This window comes from Centruroides vittatus, unplaced genomic scaffold (genome assembly GCF_030686945.1).
Source record: "Centruroides vittatus isolate TY-2023 unplaced genomic scaffold, ASM3068694v2 contig_1343, whole genome shotgun sequence".
Lineage (NCBI taxonomy): Eukaryota > Metazoa > Arthropoda > Arachnida > Scorpiones > Buthidae > Centruroides > Centruroides vittatus.
In genome coordinates this window covers 344,534-366,370 of record NW_027120855.1, presented here as the reverse complement: position 1 = coordinate 366,370, position 21,837 = coordinate 344,534, and the positions used below count along the sequence as shown (strand labels likewise).

Below are 21,837 nucleotides of genomic sequence, written 5' to 3'. Positions count from 1 at the left end.
ATAGGTTCGTCTTTTGTTGTGTCACCATTTGTTGTGGCGCAGCTTGGCCTAGTGGCTCTTGTGCCAAAAAACACAACCAACCAACCAACCAACCAAATTTCTCTTGAATGGCTTGTTATCTTCCAACTTTCAAATATAATTTAATCTCTCTTCATCCAACCTGACAGTTGTTTCCCCTGTTTTTTGATTATTATTAATTTATTTCTTTTTTTGTTTCTTTTCCTGTTTAAATGAATATATTTTAATAGTTGATTACTAACAACTAAACTTTTTCATAGATATTATGTATGCAATTATTTCAATTAAAGCAGTACAATAGAACAGTAGTTTATTAGTACAACCTGATTCACCATCAAAACTATCAAAAATTCTTTTGACAAAATGTCAGTCAAGTTAGTCAGTTAGGTTAGACTTTTTCATATCTAAATATCAGATAAAGAAAATGAAAAGATTTATTTGTAGGAAAGGGTAATAGTTGAGTGTGTTTTTGAGAATATTAGAAATAAGGGTTAATGTTACCTATGGTAGCCAAGATGGCGACGGGGAAATTCTGGAGGCCGACGGGGAAATTCTAGACCGCTGTGGGGAAATTTTTTCAATCTCCGTTCGAGATTGCGACCGGGATTACGTCATGATTTCGTCATCAACTGAAGATGTCCGAAGAGGGCGCTTTGATTCTTCGAATTGCGTGTTATCGGAATTATGCAAATTTTTCCTCCGAGTATGAGTGGGCGTCTTGTCGTGCCGAGAGATTTCGTTGGTTTTTTCTTACTTCTGGAATTTTTCTATTACGAGGTAATTTGTAATGTTCTTAATTTTATTTGCGAATTTAGGCTGTTGGAAAAGTTGTTTATATTGAAAAGTAGGCTAAGCGTTTTCTGTGATTTTTGGAATAGATATTTCGCAACCGAGTCATGGCGGATTGTGATTTAGAATCGGACGGATTTTGGAAACAGTGTACTGGACGACGTTTTTATCAGTTAATCGAAGCGGAGTATTCCGAGTTGGGATTAGACGAAAGAATTGATGGCGGACTGAAATTCGCCGTGAAATTAGGCCTCCAACACGCCGAGGAAGTTTGCGAGGAATGCGGGCAAACATGCAAATTGATTTATCGCAGCGACCGGAATTCTTGCGCGATGCGTTGCCGAAAATGCAGGCGGAATAGTTCGGCTTTCGATGGAACGTTCAAAGGGAAATGCGGCAATGTTTCGTGGGCCAATCTGTTGGCATTCATATGGCACTATATTGGTTTAGAGTGCACGGCGAGTAATTCGGCAATTTCCTCGGGCGTTTCTAAAAAGGCAGGAATAGACTGGGCTAACCACGTACGTTTCGTTATGTTAGTGTCCTTACACAATCTGACATCGTTTAAAATAGGAGGCGTCGGCAAAACAGTGGAAATAGACGAAACAGTGATATGTAAACGAAAATACGAGAAAGGAAGAAAGATGAAAAGCACTAAATGGGTCGTCGGAGGTTTGTGCCGGGAGGACAAGACTTGTTTTATATGCCAGGTTAATGACAGATCTGAAATAACTCTCAATTGGATCATTTCGAAATACGTTAACTCCGGCAGCTCAGTGTTCACAGACGAATGGAAGGGATATAACCACATCGACGATTTAGAAGGTATAGAAATTTCTCATAAAACAGTAAACCACTCTGAAAATTTTGTCAACCCGATTACAGGCGTTCATACTCAGAATATCGAAAGATTGTGGGGTCACTTAAAAAACAAGAAGAATTTGCCGAAACATTACACAGAAGATTTGTCGGATTCGTACATGTACGCATTCATGTATAAGAAGTATCACAATTGGACGGCAAAAAATCCCGGCGAAAAATTCCACACCTTTATCAAACACGTCAGAATGATATTTCCCGGTCGCGGAAAAGTACCTAGTTGGAAAGAACCGGAGACCATTCCGGCCGCTCCCGCACCTATTGCCAAGAAGAAAAAGGTGGAAAAAAACGAGAACATTGTTAAAAGAAAAGCGCAAAAGAGATCCTCTTCTCATGCCGGAGAATCAAATTCAGTCGACGGGAAACGAAGAAAAAGAGGAAAGGCTCAGTAACAAAGTAAGTGCTCTTGTTTTTTCGTTCGTGTTTTTTAGTATTCTTAATATAGACCGTCGGGTAGAAATAACCTTCACGTCGCCGTTTAAATGTACGGTAGAAAGAAAAAATTTCGCGGTCGCCGCGTGCAATATACGGGCGGGGGAAAAATCCCTGCCGCCGTCTAGATTGTAGGGTAGAAAAATTTCCCCGTCGCCATCTTGGATACCATAGGTAACATTAACCGAAATAAGGAACAAAATAAACAGGTTTTGTAGTTTTTAGATGTAATGAGTTGTGCTATGAAACATTAGAAAGACAAGTGGAATATGATATCTTTAGCAACTCTACTTTAAATATATAAATCACTGCCAACTACAAATTCAGAATAATAATGTTTTTCTGAAATATACATTTTGCTTCTTTCTGCAAATTTAGGAGTTTCATAAAATATTTACATACATATTTTGTGGATTTTGTAACATAAATCCAGACACCCTAATTATTATTAATACAATTTCAATGTAGCGCTCTATATTCAATGACATGTCTTGAGATTTTTATGCCTTCATATGTGAAATGAAATTTAAAATTGCAAAACTTCTATTCAACTATACCAATGTAAAAATACATTTTGGGCTTCAAACTTCCATTCATTATGCCTTTGCCTTCTCTTATGTCATCTCAATTGAGTTTGGCAACCAACGAACATTTACTGTATTGCATGCCTGATAAAATAAGTTTCAATTCATTTTCCAGTCCATTTCTTGAAGATGATTGATCACCTAAGTGTTCTCATTTTTGTTTTTCATTTATAACTAGTTATGAAATTTAGTATGTTAAATATTTTTGGACATAATCCAAAACATGTTACCTTATTTTTATATATAACTATTGGTAATTTGTTTTATTTTCTTCAGTACCTTTTCATGTGTAATTATTTTAATTATTTACATCCAGCTTATTTGTAACGTAGCATCTTTTTGTATGTATACATTTAAAATGCTTTCAATCATTTCATTACATCTGTTTTTAATGTTAAACTTTTATGAACAAAGTCATGTATTTACAATATGTAGATGACATATTGCTTGCATGGCACTGCAGATGAATTAGATGATTTTGTCCAAATGTTAGCTTCTGTATATCCTTCAATCAACTTTATGGTGGAGGAAGAACAAAATACTAGAATCTCCTTTTTTTATATCTAGAAATACATAGATCTCCCAAACTACTATTTTCAGTACACCATAGAAACAACAGGGTACCACATATTATCTCCGCAACTGCTTTCCAACTCTCACACTTTGTAAATTCCACGATAACATCTCTCATTCGGAGGGCGTGCCTTCTCCCATCCACCCAGACATTAATAGACAAGGAATTACAACTTATTAATAGGGCAGTGTACAATGCTGGTTATTCTCCTTCCAGGTTTTGTTATCTCCATAACAGTGTCAAAAACAAATTGTTTTCACAGTCTTTCCTCTGCAACAAAGAAAAAGTAAAGATAGTAAACCTCCGATACAGTTTTTGGGCCCTATATCGCTAAAAACGGCACATCTTTTTAGAAAGCATGGCTTTACTTTGCCTATAGCCCCACAACCACACTAAGAAGAGTGTTATGCAATGATAGAGATACTCTCATGTTAAATAAAAAATCTGGGGTCTACAAAACTTTGTTAAACATGCACTGTCAGGGGAGGAAATTATCCACATAGGGGCTACTACCAGAATGCTACAGTCCCACATCCTGGAACATCAAGAGGATATTAGAAACAATAGACCAACAAAGGAATTAACTAAAAAGGTACTAGACCAGGATTATCTACTGCTTTGAGCACACACTAAATTACTTAAGCGGTGCAACGATCGAAGAGAATTATTCATATGGGAAAACCTCTATATATCTGCTGTAACACCGTGCAGCACAACAACCTTAAAAATCTTGTAACTGTGAATAACATTATTCAAACAATTTAAATTATGATTTTGCATTCTCATTTGCACCACAACCAAATACGGCTCACTTTATTGCTTTTTAAGTATTTTTGGGGATATTACGTCATTTGCAGTGTATTTCTAAAAATTTTGAATATTTTTTATTTTTAAAATTAATTTATTCTGAATTCCATCCACTTGCATTAGATAACTTCAAAAGTCCATTCAAAAGCCGAACATTCGAAAATAATTGTATTCGATTTTTTGCCTGAGAATGGAGGCTATAAGCTATTGAAAATGCTAGCGAATACATGTAAAATCTAAAAACTTGCAATTTGTAACATCACAACACTGAAGTGTTAATTATTTTATTTACTTGAACGTTGGTGTGAATTGTATTTACGATTATTTATAAAATAAAAACTTGCTCGGCTATATAAATAGATAGCTTCCGAATGCAATATTCAATTGACACGCAAAAAAGAAATTTGTCCATTTATTTGTTCTTTAGAAATAAAAAAAGTCACCTAGACAAAATAGCAACAAAGAAAATGCATACTGTATTACATTTCTATGCACAACAGTCATTTTAACAACAACTGCCATCACATTGATTATACCTGAAATCATTGTTGTTGTACATCAACAAACATATGTATGGTAGAGGAGAAAAAGAATTTTCTACCATGTTGCTGTTCCTGCATTTGTCCAATAGAACAGCACATTTAAAATGATTTCTAGATTATTAATCATGTTAAGAATTGTAATTTGGCTAAGGTCGAGGAAATTCTGGAGATTTATAAGTGTAGAAGGGATCATGTTAATTACAGGGATATGAATGTATTTTCCAATGCCAACAGATTTGCTGCCAAATAGTTATGGACTTTTAATTTTTGACATTTAATTTTTTTAACTTTTACATTTTCATTAATGGTTACCTCATAAGGTAGTGGAGGTAACCATTAATGGAAATGTTAAGTTATTGTGATTTCATTTTCGGTTGCAATGTTTTTACATTCAGAAGGATTTCAGAGGGATTATGAGGGATTTCAGAAAGGCCTATATATTCTGTTGTTGTATTACTGGTGCCAGACACCAAAAGGCTTTATTGTCCAGCTAGGGGTCTTTTAGTTTGATTGTAAATTTTATACCAGCTTCTCTATGGACAGTTGAGGCAAAAAGTGTTTTCTATATTAAAAATTCGAAAGTTTTTTGAATATTTTTTTGGGGAATTTAACTAAAATTAAGGCCGTTCTATGAGCCGTGACATCACTTTGCCTTCTATATTTTTGTCTAACATATTGTGTTGCCAAGTTTAGGCCCCTAATATTGTGAGGCCTGGGGCAGCTGCCCCTCCTGTCCCCCCTTTGATTGGCCCTGTCAACAACCATAGCCTGTTATATAGTAAACATGCCAAACAATATGCAAAATTCTTGGGCTATGTAAAGGCTATAATTAAATTCTTTCTTCTTTCTTTCTTTGTCCTTGCCTTTTCCTGTGTTTATATGGGGTCGGCATTTCCTTCTCTAATATGTTTCTTCCATTTCTCCCTATCAAAGGCTTTTCTCTTAAGTCCCCTCTGGTTTAAGTCTTCTTCCACCTTATCTTTCCAACACATCGTTGGTCTTCCTCTTTTCCTCTTTTCTTAACTACCAGTTTTCCAATCTTCTTTCCAACATAATTGTCGCTTCTTCACTCTGTGACCAAACCACCTCAGCCTACATTCTTGCATCTTTTTGCTCAAGGGGCCCACCTTAACGGAACCTCTAATAAAATCATTCCTTATTCCAGTGATTCTCAACCACTGTGCCGCGGCACACTAAAGTGCTGCGAAATTTTTGAAGTGTGCCGCCACTGCGAATACATAAGCGATGTCAGACAAGTAGTTCAGTCGGTCCTACCTTCCTAGGGCACGTTTAGAAATTGTAACCGGTGTTACCGGTAGCTACCTGTAGCTACCAAGGCATTTAGAAAATGTGACCTAAATAATCAACCAGTTGTCCTGTGGTATTTACCGAAGTAGCTGTGTGTGCCGCCAAATTTTTAAATTATTAAAAGTGTACCATGATGAAAAAACAGTTGAGAATCACTGCCTTATTCTATCCTTCCTTGACACTCCACACATCCATCTCAACATTCTCATCTCTGCCACCTCCATCTTTCTTTCTTGGGCTCTTGTTATTGTCTCCCCTCCATAAAAAATTGCAGGTCTAACAACTGATTTATACAATTTTCCTTTCAGATTGCAGCTAACTTTCTTGTCACATAACACACCGCTGAGCTTCCTTCAGTTCATCCATCCACATTGAATTCTATGCTGCACCTCCGAGTTCAATCCTCCTCCCATGTTGACAAATGTCCCAAGATATTTAGAACTTGGAACCAAAGGCAGCGGCACATTTTGGATTGTAATATTACACTCACCTCTATCATTCAGAATAATATAAACTGTTTTAGTTCTGCTAATTTTCATGCCTCTTTCTTCCAAAACTTTTCTCTAATCTTCCAGTTACTGGTTTGGGAAAGTTCTCACAGCACAATATCATCCACAAACAGCATACTCCACAGAGCCTCACACTTCGTGTCACACACCAACACATCCATTATCGGGTGAAACAAATAAGGGCTAAGGGTCGATCCCTGATGTAAACCAACATTAGTGAAGAACCCTTCTGTAGTGCCCACACGAATCTTAACTTCGGTCTCTGCTCCCTCATACATTTCCTTGACGAGCCTAACATATTTTTCTGGAACATTATTTTCCCTCAAACATCTCCATACCTCTTGCCTTGGTAAGCTATCATATGCCTTTTCTAGATCTATGAACACCATGTGCAAATCTTCCTGCATTTCTCTGTGCCTTTTCATCAGCTGTTTTAGAGAAAATATAGCATTAGTCGTACTTTTTCCCAGCAAGAAGCCAAACTGTTCCTCTCCAATCTCCAATTTCTGCCTAATCTTTCTTTCTACAATTTTCTGCCGAATCTTCATAGTATGGAACAATAAATAAATATATACTTGCTTACTGAAGAATCAATAATATAAAATAAATAACCATTCAAACTTCAGCACAAATTCTTTAAAATCAGGAATGTTTTCAAACACATTAAGCATCCATCATCAGTTACTTTCTTTAAATTGAATGTGAAATTCAAACAAATATTACGTAAATTAAATTTTAAATAATCCGTTATACAATAAATGTGAAAAAATACAAAAATTAACAATAGGGTTAAAGTAAACAAATAAAATAATCTAGGATTATCGTAATTTTACTATTACGCCAATACTTCAGAAAAGGACTTCCAAGCAGTGGAAAGCCCATCGGCGTCCCTATAATTGATGCAATGTGTGCTCTTCTGCACCCTGTGGATTTCCAGTTTTTCCAAAAACTTTATCGCATGTTTCGATCTAGTAGACTTGATGATAGAGGCTTGGTCCCAAAAGACCGTGATGCCCTGTTGCTTGGCATAATTGGCAAGAATTGTACTATCAACCACTTTGCTCACCGACTGCTCATGTTCATTAATTCTCTTTTTTAAATTCCTCAACGTTGCCCCTATATATAGTAATTTAGAGTCGAACCAATGGTCCCTTAGCGGTATTGAGTATATTCCTGTTAAGGAGTTACGATCATAATTTATCTTGTCATTTCTTAACAGCTTGTATATATATAGTGGGATTGCGTCGATAAACGATTTGCAAGTTGTTACTTTTGGAAATCCTCTTAACAAACGGCTTAAGAAAAGGTATGTAATCGAAGATCACTTTTTTTTTTGTTTGTTTCTATTCCTCCCACGCACCAGGTTACGATCTTTCTTGATGAGAGCATCTATTTTTTCTCCTCTGTAGCCATGCTGCAAAACTGTTCTTTGGATATATTGTAGTTCTTTAACTGTATCAGAAATGTCCATGCAATGCATGTGTACCCTCTTTATCCAAGAGCGAAATATCCATTTTGATATGCTCAGGATCCGCCGAGTTCTCCCAATCATTATCCCTAAGAACTCGGCAGATCCTGAGCATATCAAAATGGCAATATTTCGCTCTTGGATAAAGAGGGTACACATGCATTGCATGGACATTTCTGATACAGTTAAAGAACTACAATATATCCGAAGAACAGTTTTGCAGCATGGCTACAGAGGAGAAAAAATAGATGCTCTCATCAAGAAAGATCGTAACCTGGTGCGTGGGAGGAATAGAAACAAACAAAAAAAAAAAGTGGTCTTCGATTACATACCTTTTCTTAAACCGTTTGTTAAGAGGATTTCCAAAAGTAACAACTTGCAAATCGTTTATCGACGCAATCCCACTATATATATATATACAAGCTGTTAAGAAATGACAAGATAAATTATGATCGTAACTCCTTAACAGGAATATACTCAATACCGCTAAGGGACCATGGGTTCGACTCTAAATTACTATATATAGGGGCAACGTTGAGGAATTTAAAAAAGAGGATTAATGAACATGAGCAGTCGGTGAACAAAGTGGTTGATAGTACAGTTCTTGCCAATTATGCCAAGCAACAGGGCATCACGGTCTTTTGGGACCAAGCCTCTATCATCAAGTCTACTAGATCGAAACATGCGATAAAGTTTTTGGAAAAACTGGAAATCCACAAGGTGCAGAAGAGCACACATTGCATCAATTATAGGGACGCCGATGGGCTTTCCACTGCTTGGAAGTCCTTTTCTAAAGTATTGGCGTAATAGTAAAATTACGATAATCCTAGATTATTTTATTTGTTTACTTTAACCCTATTGTTAATTTTTGTATTTTTTCACATTTATTGTATAACGGATTATTTAAAATTTAATTTACGTAATATTTGTTTGAATTTCACATTCAATTTAAAGAAAGTAACTGATGATGGATGCTTAATGTGTTTGAAAACATTCCTAATTTTAAAGAATTTGTGCTGAAGTTTGAATGGTTATTTATTTTATGTATGGGACAATAACTTTATACCTCTGTAATTTTCACAATTCTGTACATCCACTTTATCTTTAAAGATCGGCACCAGAATGTTTTCCTCCATTCATCCGGGATGTTTTCCTACTGCCAGAGTTTCTTCATGATGTCTCAGAGGATATCAATTCCCTCCTTATCCTTATCCAAACCTCTCCAAGCCTCAAACGGAATTCGATCAGTGCTTACTGCTTTCCCCATCTTCCTCTTCCTAAACACACTTTCCACTTCTTCTCTACTAATATTTTGCATCACTCCTTCATTTGCCTTTCCATTCTTGTATAAAGTTCTGGGGTTTTCTTCATTCAATAAATTCCTAAAATATTCTTTCCATCTTTCCTTGACCCTTTCATAATCTTGTAATACCACTACTTTATCATCTTTATCAGTTTAATAGAGGTAAAATCTTTTGATGCCTTATCTCTTGCTTTGGCAATTCTCATCAGCTGCCTTTCACCACCTTTCTTTTTGAAAACTTTATAAGCCTCTTCTAAAGCCTTTGCTTTTGCAAAAGCCACCACCCTTTTAGTCATTTTATTTGCCAAATGGTAAGTTTCTTTATTTTCAGGCCTTTCCATCAAATCCCATCTTTTCTTTGCCTCTTTCTTTTGTTTAACTGTGGCTTGTACCACAGCATTCCACTACCAAAGTTCCTTTCCTTCTGGCAATCTCTTCCCTGAAGTTTTTCCCAAAACCGCTTCTCCAACTTTCAAAATGCAATTATTATTCAGCAACCACCATGTTTGCACATCATCTGGGAACTGGATTTCTTTTACCTTAAACTCTTTCCTTAATTCCTCCTCTTTCAATCTCCACCATTTAATCCTTTGTTCAATCTGGCTAATTCAATTCTTATAATGGCACATAAGAAAGTCACAATCCTCCAGGAGGACTATGTTGTGCAACACTTTCTCCATTTAACACCTTACTGTTTCTCATTTCTCTCAGATGTCTTCTATGGCATGTAAAGGCTATAATTAAATATTAGCAATTAATTAATTTGATTAGAGGTAGGTAGTTATGCTTCCATTGCATATTAAATTTAATAATTATAAATAATTAATGAGAGATGGAAGCATAACTGCCTACCTCTAGTCAAATTAATTAATTGCTAATATTTAATTATAGCCTTTATATAGCCCAAGAGTTCGGCATATCATTTGGTGTGTTTATCCAACACCACCTAGGTGGTGACATATCTGTTCATGTGACATAGCTGTGATTTTTTTTTTTTTTTTGCTTTCTGCAAATCGAATTTGCATTTCAGGTTGGTTCATTCTGCACTAGAAGAAAAGATGATGATGATTCATGCTACTTAACAATGTATATTGTATACTACAACCCCAAAAACGAACCTGTTACCGGTGTTCCTTGCGAAAATCGTCTCACGATCGTCTCACTAACGTTTTCGAACTTATAAAAGTTCTTCTTCAGGTGAAGATGGAAGATTTGAAAAAATAGAACAGAAGGTTTCAAACCGAACCGCTTCGTCTAATTCCGTCGTGGCTGACATGTGTTGTAGTGTCCGGGTGTTGGTTATCGTCTATGCGCGTCTAAAAGGACTTGCCAGGCCGATAACTAACACCCGGACGCTACAGCGCATGTCAGCCACGACGGAATTAGACGAAGCGGTTCGGTTTGAAACCTTCTGTTCTATTTTTTTAAATCTTCCATCTTCACCTGAAGAAGAACTTTTATAAGTTCGAAAACGTTAGTGAGACGATCGTGAGACGATTTTTGCAAGGAACACCGGTAACAGGTTTGTTTTTGGGGTTGTAGTTTATAAATCCCGGTGTCAGTAGAGAGTAGAACAGTATATTGTATAAATGTTATACATAAAATATTTGAGTATTTTTTTGGCATGGACGCATTATTGTATTTTACGTTAATTTATAGGGAAAAAATTGTTTCGCCGAACGAGTGTTTTACATTACGAATAAGATTCTGGAACTAATTATGTTCATTAAGCAAGGTTCCACTGTACCTTTATTCTTAATGTATGTTATGATTTGGTTGATTAATATTGATTTTGTTGGTATCCAATAACTAAAACCCCTTGTATTTGAGTGATATTACAGTAGAGCGTCGAAAATTGGCGTCAATTGGGGACTGGGGTTGTTCCAATTAGTCATTTGTTCCAATTTCCGACTTTGTACGAAAAAATATATTAACCTGTCCGATGTTCAAATTTTTCTCCGTTGCGTATCGCTTCCTGTTGAATTTTTCTCCGTTGCGTGTCGCTTCGTGTTGAATTTTCGTCGATTTTAAGCCTAACGAAAATTTTTATAATAATAATCGAGGCTATCGTATCGTTAAAAATTATTTCTGCATTTTGTACAAACAAAATAAATATATTGAAGAATATAAAAATCATGAAAATTATACTTTAGAAGTAAATTTCGTATCAAAAACGTTCGATCAGCACGACACAGTCCGACTGAAAATCGTTCCAATTTCTGGCCATTTCAATTACCAACGTTCCAATTATCGACGCTCTACTGTATATTTAAACATAGACAAGCCACATCACATGAGATAACTAATATCTTTGACAACACATTGGAGAAATCTATGCTCATTGTTGCAATAATGCAGAGAAGTGCAATCATTACATCTTTAGAATTATTTGATTAATTTATTAGCATCAACATATTATGTTATTAGATATATTCTGTTATACTTTCAGATGGGAATATACAATAATAAATAAAGGTGATGATAAATAACAATATGTATGTATGCATCATTTAAATTACAGGTTATCCAGTAAATGGAGAATGCCATTCTGAGATGACAATGCACAGAAGAACTTTAATGGAAAACTATCAATTAACGCCAGAATTGGCAGCAGCGTGCGAAAATGACGTTAAGCAGTTCTGCGAAACTAAACACTTAGAACTCGGAGGTAAAACGCTTCACTGTTTAATGGAGCGTGCAAAACCTTCTCGTCACGACAACGGTAGATTAACTGCTGTATGTAGAAGAGAGGTTGGTAATAGTGTTCATATTATTTTTGAAATTTATTTTATATATTTCTTATTTTGGGGAGATATTTCTGTTTTTAAACTGCAGTTTTTCTGTTACCTTTATTCTGACATGCACTGCAAATTTGAAATAAAATTTTAGAATATTTTCATAAAGAAATATTTTTAAATAATCAATTTTATTAAGTTTGTTAAGTAACAGCAAGTTATAAAACAATATTAATGTCACAAAATGGATATTGTTTGATGGCTCCATTTTTGTGCTTTTCTGCTCGTACAATAACTTCTATTGTAATGTTGCTTCAAAATGTTATCTAAAATGCATTTTAAATGTTAGAGGAGTTTAAAATAAAAGCTTCTTATTAGCAGAGTTTGATTGAACTAATATGATCTTTGAGTAATATAGCCAAAAACTTCTATTATTAATACATAGTGCATCACATGGTCTACTCATGATGTCTGCTGATTGTTGTTTTGAACTGCAAATGCAAGATGCTGTCAATTGTAAGTCATGCTTTCGAACAAGTAAATATGGATAAAAGAAATTTCTTAAGGGCGAGGAAATATCTTATGTAGATAACTTATATTATTCGAAATATTGAAGAACAACTTAAGTATTTTTTCCAGCAATACTATGCTTTATTCAAAGAAATGTTTTCAACTGTTTTCACAGGCCTGCATCAGGTTTAACATATAAACTTGAAGATTCAAACTGAAAGCTCTAATTGACATTCTTACAGCATTTTTAAAAAATTTGAAATATGATTTAAAATGAAAACAACTACATATTTTAGTTGAATATTAAACATAATATGTATGTAAAAAATATTACAAAATTCTAAGATACGAGGGCTATTTTTTAAATAAGGTCCGTTTGTGAATAAAAGTGAGAATAATGCGCAATCACGGCAGTATGCATATGCTTCTGCTCCGAGCAAGCTTGGCGCGCGTTTTGACGCCATTTGCAGCCATATCGTCTGTCTGTATGCCGAGCTGTAAAATTTTAAAATGTTTAAGAAAATTGAGTCTCCTGCCGACTGTGAGATACGATCTGTTATTTGATTCTTGAATGCAAGAAACTTGGCAGCAGCGGAAATTCATTGTCAGATTTGTGAAGTTTACGGTGATAATGCTACGAGTGACAGTAAAGTTCGAAAATGGGTAAGAATGTTCAAGGATGGGCGAGTTAATGTGCACGACGAGCCACGCTCTGGCCGACCTTCTCTGATTTCTGAAGATCTGATTCGTGATGTGGATAACAAAATTTGAGAGGACCGACGATTCACAATTTCGACGTTATCAATTGAATTTCCACAGATTTCAAGATCAGTTTTGTATACCATTGTTTCGGAGAAACTGAATTATCGAAAATTGTTTTCTCGGTGCGTTCCAAGATTGCTTTCTGACGATCACAAAACAAAAAGATTAAATGGTGCTTTATTGTTTTGACTCGATACGATCGTCCACACAGTCCAGACCTTGCACCCGGTGATTTTCACTTGTTTCGATACTTAAAGGAGTTCCTTGGTGGTCAACATTTCGACGACGAAGAAGAAGCGAAAACTGCAGTCGTGGATTGGGCTTCTTGACAGGCGGCAGATTTCTTTGAAGTCGGAATTCAAAAAATTGTTGAGCGGCATGAAAAATGTTTAAACAAAATGGAAATTATGTAGAAAAGTAGATGAAAGTATGTAGAATATAGAAAAAAATATATTTTAACGATATTTACAGTATTTTTCTTCTTATTAAAAAACGGACCTTATTTAAAAAATAGCCCTCATAAATATGTTGTAAAATGAATCCAGTGTAACAAAATAAACTACAGTATAACTATGCATATAATAAGAATAAAACAAAAAAAGAACTAAAAAGTATAAATATAAAATATAATATATAATATATAAAGAGGTAACTAAGTTTGGTTGTAACAGGTAATCTCCAAATCTACTCATCCGATTTCAAAAATTCTTTCACCAATATTTAGAATGGACCTTTAGGGTGGACATAGGCTATATATTATTCCATTAACATTCATATAAATTAAAAGATATCATCTAGGATTAAGGCTTTTATGTCCAACAGATGGCGCTAACTCCGACGACCTAAGTTTGCTTTTCTGTGAGGCATTATGCCTTTCTGTGAGAATGGACTAAAGCAGATCATTTTCTATCTATCTACATAAATAAAATATAACGTTCGTTTGTTCCTACCAATTCCTTTGAAATTTTGACGCAACATTGCATTCAAATACGCACGTGTTTTTATATAATATACATGTCGAAATTCCCCCCACTGGGGGGAGATGGACAGGATTAAGGCTTACCGTGAAGAACTCGGCTTCTATTATACTATTTTAGATGCGGTTTTTTGCGTTTTAATAAGGTATGTCAAGAGAGTGTGCACTAAGAAAGGATATTTTGAAATTCCCCCATGAAGGAAGTGTTATACATTTATAATAGATACATTTTGAGCCACAACAACACGTGGCCTGGTCTGCTAGTATAAAATAAAGTAAAAAGAAGGATTGTCAGCTTGAGACAACTTGTTACTTGTTGTAAGTCATAAATACTAGATGTCTGTTACGTAGAGTATATGCCATCCGATCGCCCCGTCGGGTTATCCACCGGTAATTGTTAACTTTACTGTAGTTTATTTTGTTATATTGGATTCATTTTACAATGTATTTATCTTAGAATTTTGTAATATTTTATACATACATATTATGTTTAATATTCAACTAAAATATGTAGTTGTTTTCACTTTAAATCATATTTCAAATGTAAGAATGTCAATTAGAACTTTTAGTTTGAATCTTCTAGTTTATACATTAAACCTCATGCAGGCCTGCGAGAACAGTTTAAAACGTTTGTTTGAATAAAATGTAAGTACTTTTTCCAACAATACTAAGTTGTTCAATTTAAATTAGTTTCAGTTCTGATAAAGTTTTTTTATTTTAAATATTTTTTATTATATTAAATTCATCTATTTTTAGTGTAAGTCTGTAAGAATTGTTAAATTTTATTGAATTTATAGGGTCTATAAAGAAAATAAAGTTGACATTTCATTCCTTATTAATGCATTACATAGATGGACTTGTTCAGAACTTTCAATATAGCCACTTAATGGTCTGTTAAAAGCTATCTGTTATATTAATGATATCTAGTAGCAGACCTTTTCATTTTTGAAATTTTTGTTTTTAATAAAAAAAAGTCTTACTTTGTGGACAAATATGAATGGTATTGATAATTTTAGTGCTACAGAAAAGAACTTCTATTATTTTCTTTAAAACTAATTATTCCAAAACATTGCCCAATTTCAGTTGCCTGTGAAAAGTTATCAATTTAAGATATAACAAAACAAGTTTTGTTTGAAAGAACTCACCAAGTTTCATTTAAATGAATCACTGAGTCTCTGTATGCACCCTGGAGGTTGCACAGATTGCATCAAGATGACAGATGATCTCCAGCCACGTACGTTGCAACATATTGTTGATTGCACCGGTGATGACTGTAACGAGGCATCGTGAAAGGTCTTTTTTTTTTATGATGTAAATCTCATCCTTTTCCAGGATTACATAAAAGACCATACTTAAATGAAATTTGATGAGTTTTCCTTTTGGATAAAAATGGTTTTGTTATCTCTTGAATTGATATCTTTTCACAGGTAACTGAAAATTTTTGATTTATGTATAAAGCTTCGAAGTGTAATTGTTATGTAGAACTTCAGACCTTTTTAATTTGAATAGTACATATTTCTCTTTTAACAGGAATTAGGATCTCATTATTGTTGTTTATTAGATGCTTTGTTGTTTCCTCAGAAAAGTATTGTGTATTTTTAAGAATAATTTTGACATAGCAGGAAGGGAAATTTACTGAGTATGGCATTATTAATAGTTTTTTATTGCTAGCACTTTCAACAAACCTATGTTAGAACATTTGTGTTTGATTTTAAAATTGTTGTTTATTTGATGACGACAAACATAGGTTCGTCAAAAGCGCTAGCAATAAAAAACATTAATAACACTGTACTTGGTGAATTTTCTTTCCTGCTATCAAATATTTGGCATAAAGATCAAGTTGTATTATATTAATCTTGACATATCATTTAGAATTGGCACCAGTAGAAATTCTTAATTTTTTTCCCTATTAATTCCAATAAATAACCATTTGTGTTAGCTTGAACATGTTTATTCTTCTTTTTTCTACAAGATCACAATTTATTGGCCGATAACATTAAATAAATTTTTAACATTTATTCTTGAAAAATGCTTATTCTATAAACTTTTATTATTTAGTTAGAAAATCTGTTAAAAGAAGTCGATATAGGAGAAGATTGGAGAGTAGATCCTGCTTTACAAGAATCTTGTCAATTGGTTGTAAATTCGTTATGTTCAAATATAAAACCTGGGGAAGGCAGGTTAGTATTAATATTTTCTATTAAATGAAGAAACAAACCAAATTTAAATTAAATAACTTTTCTATTTCTTTAAGCTGTACATAAAATCTCTATGTATAAGTTGCTTGTTCATAATTAAATCTATTTCCTCGAAATGCAGATAATTATATTATTATTACTTCTGAATTTTGAGTCATTCATATATATATATATTTGACTTCTTAAATTAAAGTTTAGTTAGTTTATTATTTAAAAATTAAAGTTTTAGTTCATTTATTAAATCACATTTAAATTGTTTCAAAACTCAAAATAATACAAACATTAATTCATCTCTAAAATAATAATATACAAATAATCAAGCTGAATATGAGTGCTAATTTTTTGGCTCTTACTAGGACTTATCACACACTATTGAGGCCAGTGCATATTTTAATATGCAACTGGACACAAAATGTGTAATGAGAATTCTGAATTGTGCAGTGGGAATCCCATATTTGTGCATTAATTAATTGTCTGATTCTGGGTTTTATAAGTATTTCTTTCTTCTGGTTATGTTAAAATTAAAATATTTACCTAAATTACATGGTATATGATAAAAGCAGCTCAAAATGGAATCCAAATAAAAAGAAAACTGATCTATGAGTAAATGGAAAAATTCTTTGGAATGGAGTCATTTTCTGTGTTAAAAAAATAACCCATTCAAAACAGAAACTTGCCAAACCAGAAAAATATTTTGTACCATACAATTCTGGTTTATACAAGTTTCACTGTCTATTATATTTGGTTGACAAAAAAAAAGCTATGAAAGGAATGTTGATAGGATTTACCACATGTACTGAATGTATACAATAGATATTTTTTTATGCAATCACAATATCAATATTATCATTTTAACTATAATCTACAACCACCACAAACTTACTGTGTAGTAAATTATATCAAATGCAGGCACCAGTGCACACTGTATATGTATAACAATTAAGATTGTAAAGTAATTGAAATTAATAAATAATTATAATTATAGGTTCAAAAATAACATAATTTCAAATATCATTCCAAACTGAATCTCTGTTCAAAAACCTGATGAATTAATGAAGCCAAAAACATTAATTTGATTAAAGATTAAATTACTAGAAAAGTATGTAAGGTAATTTGTGTATCTGTAGTTACTGTCAAGTTCCAGCTTATACCAGTATTGAAGTAATTATACAGATACAAGATTTGTATTATTGTCCAATAAGGACATTTATGTCTTTTACACTTGTCTCAAACTGCACTTGCGAGAACTAACTAAACTTTCCAAACCTTTAATATGCAGTCTATTTTATTAAAATATCAAATGTTTTTGGTCATATTAATTGGCCTTTGTTAGGATTGAACAATTTTTTGATTTATGACGAATGAAACTGACCTTGGAACGTTTTTAACTTCAAAATATGTGCATGTCCGAGAATTAATAAATAAAATCTACACACTGTTAATGTATAAATATATACTTACACTGACTATATACATAAAATAAAAGTAAAAATAAAAATTAATAATAACAAATAAATTAATAACTAGATAGATGAATAAACGGGCAATGATATAATGGGCACTGACTAATGCTTATTTTTTATCTGTCTGTTCTTTTAGAAGCTGCTCCTATTTCTTTGTAAATGTTGCTTAGGGTGTCATGTATTCCATTACTGTGTACTCTTCTACTCTTCCCTGTTTATTGCCTTCATTATTGTATTTTCTTGTTTTATTGATTAAGACTTTTATTTTACTCTGATTGACTTCGACCTGTTATGCTAGCTTTTTGATGTGTTCTAATTCTTTACATCTGTCCTGCACTTTGCTGAAATGTGTGTATGGTCTTTTTATAAGTGCCCTAAACGCTGCCAATTTATAACTTGCTGAGTCATGGGAGGTCCATGGTATTATCAGCAGATTATAAGTTGGCCTTCTGTAAACTTTAGTGTTGATTTTCCCTCCTTTTTCTACTTCTATTGATATATCTAGGAAGTGTATCTTTTGCTTGTTCTGTTGTTCTAGCTTGAGCTTTAGGCCATACTTGTTATCGTTGACATCTCTGAGAAATTGTTGTATGTCTGATTTTTTTTTCCATATAGTCAAGTCGTCGTCGACATATCATGCGTATAATAGCATATGAACTTCGTATTTCTTTAAGATGGAATTCTCTAAAGTCCTTAGCACCATATTACATAGTGCTTCGGATACGGGACTTCCCATTTCCACTCCTCTATGTTGAGTGTATGTTAAATCGTTCAAATTGAAGACAGACGAATATTTAGCTAGATGTGCCAGTTCCAGTGTCTGCTTTCTTAGCTTTGTTGCGTTTCCGATTTTGTTCAATAAGAAGTCTCTCAGATGGCAGAAACATGGCTCTAGTTTAATTGAGAGGTATAAAGCCTTGAAGTCTAGTATGGTCATATAACTTTTTTCTTTTAATTTCAAATTTTTCATTTTCTGGAGCAATTGTAGTGGCTATTTTATGCTGTAATCATGTGGAGGCATGTGTGCGTTAATAGTATATCATCAAACTCTACAAATTCCTGTAAATACCCAAATATTAACTAAATGTTGAAAAAAATGGGAAGATTACAATAGAGTTAGAAAAAAATCCATTATTTCCAGTTATGGATTTGCTAAAAAGAGGTAAAATTACATTGATTTGGTAGAACCTGGGAAAAAAATCTATTGTTCCATGATCTGTTAAAATGAGATTTGGCTATATTTTTAATTTTATTTATTTATTAGTGATAATGGTCATAATATGATTTATATATATTTTAGATACATGTAATTTACATCTTGTAACAAGAAGAGCTGAAGAGGGGCAGCCTGATTGCCAAAAATGTGTACAGTTGCTACAGTAAATATTAACTGTTCATTAGTCTCTTTGGGATACAATACTTATTCAATACTATTCCACCTACTGCCTCAACAGTGTGTGATAAGTCCTCCCGAGAGCCAAAAATTTAGCACTCGTATTTAGTTAATTAATAGAATGACATAAAGCATATCACCAATAAAAATAATAAAATTACTACTAAAGTTGTGATTACTAAAAGTATTTAATTAGAAATGTCTAACCTCTATTTATGTCAACTTTAGCTAAACAGAATACTTATTGTAAATAAAAGCTTTGATGAAGAATTAAGTACTCTAGTGCTTTTGAACTTATTCTGGCTTTGTATTTGGAAATATACATTTTTTTAACATATCAGAATTTTCAAAGGTGTTTTAGATGTTATGTTAAATTTAAATTTCTTTCACATTTGATGCAAACAAACTTCATACCTAACTTGGTTCTCTAATATCATGTATGATAGCAGAACTCATATTAAGTAATAGAAAAAAATTATAAAAGAACGTTATAAACATATTAAATCTATGTTAGATAACTAGATGATTATTTAATTATGTAGAAAAGTGATAAGGTATGTTAAAGATTTAAATTGAGTTTTCAGACACATCTGTAAAACTAGAACCACAGTGAGAACAATAGCTATTGGTAGTAAATAACACCAATAAAACCTTCAAAATTAAACCAGCAAATATATTTTAATATAAATGTGCTATGACAAGCACTTTCAATCCTAATTGGGATCTGCTTCAGGTCAAAACGTTTGATAGAAAATTAGAATGCTACTAGAACAATTTTAAATTTTAAAATCCCTGGAATGATTATATATTCAAACAAGTATAAAATTCATGTCTGTGTTAATGATTGACTATTCGAACAATTATAAAAAAATCACATCTATGTGTTAACATTAATACTAAAAATTAAAATTATTAATAACATTAAAATAACAAAAATTTTTAGCAAATATTAACATAACATTATTAACATATAAAATTTTTAGTGAACACCTTTGTTACTAATAAAACTCCTCTAAAAACACCGGACTATAAGCATATCTTCCATTCCAAACCTAATAACCGGTGCAAAACAATTATATTCTGGCTAACGTTTTCGGTCCCGCCACTGAGAATTTCCTCAAGCCTATATTTCTTCTTAAACGATCTTTTTCAAAACGATTTTCGAACCATCGAACCTTAAAAATTTTCCGTTATGCAAGTGATTAAATCGAAAAGAAAAAAAAAAAAAAATCGAACAATTCTGATTCAAAGCGTTGAAAAACTTCCGTAAATCTTCCAAATCCTAACGCTTTAAACGTATGACCTCGAATATCTGAGTGAAGTGGCAAAAAGGCACGGCTACGGCAGGTTGGTACCACAGCTAGAAAAAGATTACGTAAATGCCAGCAATCGGAATCCACCTGAGAATAGGAATAAGGAAAAGAATATCGTACCAATTTCGTACAACCCGTGCTTGGAACAGTTATATAGAAGGATTGCGAAAAGGCAAGGGTTAGGCATAGCATACAGGAGATGCCCCTCTATGATGCAAATACTAAGGAATGACAAGGATAGACCGGATAAGGACAAACTTCCGGGGGTATACGCTATTCCATTAGCCGATAATCAATGTAATAGAGAATTGGTATACGTCGGATCCACCAAAAGGGCTATGGAAGTTCGAATAAGAGAACACTAGAAGGACGTTGAGAATGGGAGAAATACCACCTCCTTGACGGTTTATGCATCGGATCCGGAAATTATCCCGGACTTTAAAGCTGCAAAATTGCTGGCCACCACCATTCATACGGAGCATATTAGATGGTTGGAACAGATAGAAATTTGTAAAGCGTTCCAGTCGTCACTGCCAATAAACGCAAAAGATGAAATGAGGTTATCGATGGCTTGGCAGGCCCTGTTGCAAAAAGACGAGACGGAATAAATGAATGAATGGGAAGTTTAACGAAGTAAGGGAGGGGCAGTTTGGTGAAAGTGATAAAATGTTAGAAAAAGAATTATATGGCATTGTAATAAAAGGGATGGCAAGATACTTTTAGAAGAATGATGGAGCGGTCTTAATTAGCATAGGATTGGTCATACGTTTAAAGCGTTAGGATTTGGAAGATTTACGGAAGTTTTTCAACGCTTTGAATCAGAATTGTTCGATTTTTTTCTTTTTTTTTTTCTTTCTTTTCGATTTGATCGGGTGGCACGTGCATAACGGAAAATTTTTAAGGTTCGATGGTTCGAAAATCGTTTTGAAAAAGATCGTTTAAGAAGAAATATAGGCTTGAGGAAGGTCTCAGTGGAGGGACCGAAAACGTTAGCCAGAATATAATTGTTTTGCACCGGTTATTAGGTTTGGAATGGAAGATATGCACCTTTGTTACAAATCCTAACAGAAATAACTGATTTTTTTTTCTTATTAATGCTGTTGGGATTGTCAAAAAAGGACCTCCAAGCATGTGAGATGTTTGACTCCTGCTCAAAATTGATACATTCCCCCTTTAGCTTGGCTTCACAAATTTTGAGAGTTTCCAAAACTTTTATCTGCTTGGTGTGAAATGTGCATCTAATGAGATTGGCCTGCTGCAGTTTAGCTTCTCTG

General features: G+C 33.6%; 1 protein-coding gene across 1 annotated transcript in view; it reads left to right on the top strand.

The window, feature by feature from the left end:
- Positions 1–21,837, top strand: part of Glg1 (golgi glycoprotein 1) — a 171,409-nt gene that overhangs the window by 48,939 nt on the left and 100,633 nt on the right. The window contains exons 7-8 of the mRNA XM_067289283.1: positions 11,735–11,964; positions 16,255–16,376. Coding sequence (XP_067145384.1) covers positions 11,735–11,964; positions 16,255–16,376 — 352 coding nt within the window. The remainder of the gene's footprint in view (positions 1–11,734; positions 11,965–16,254; positions 16,377–21,837) is intronic.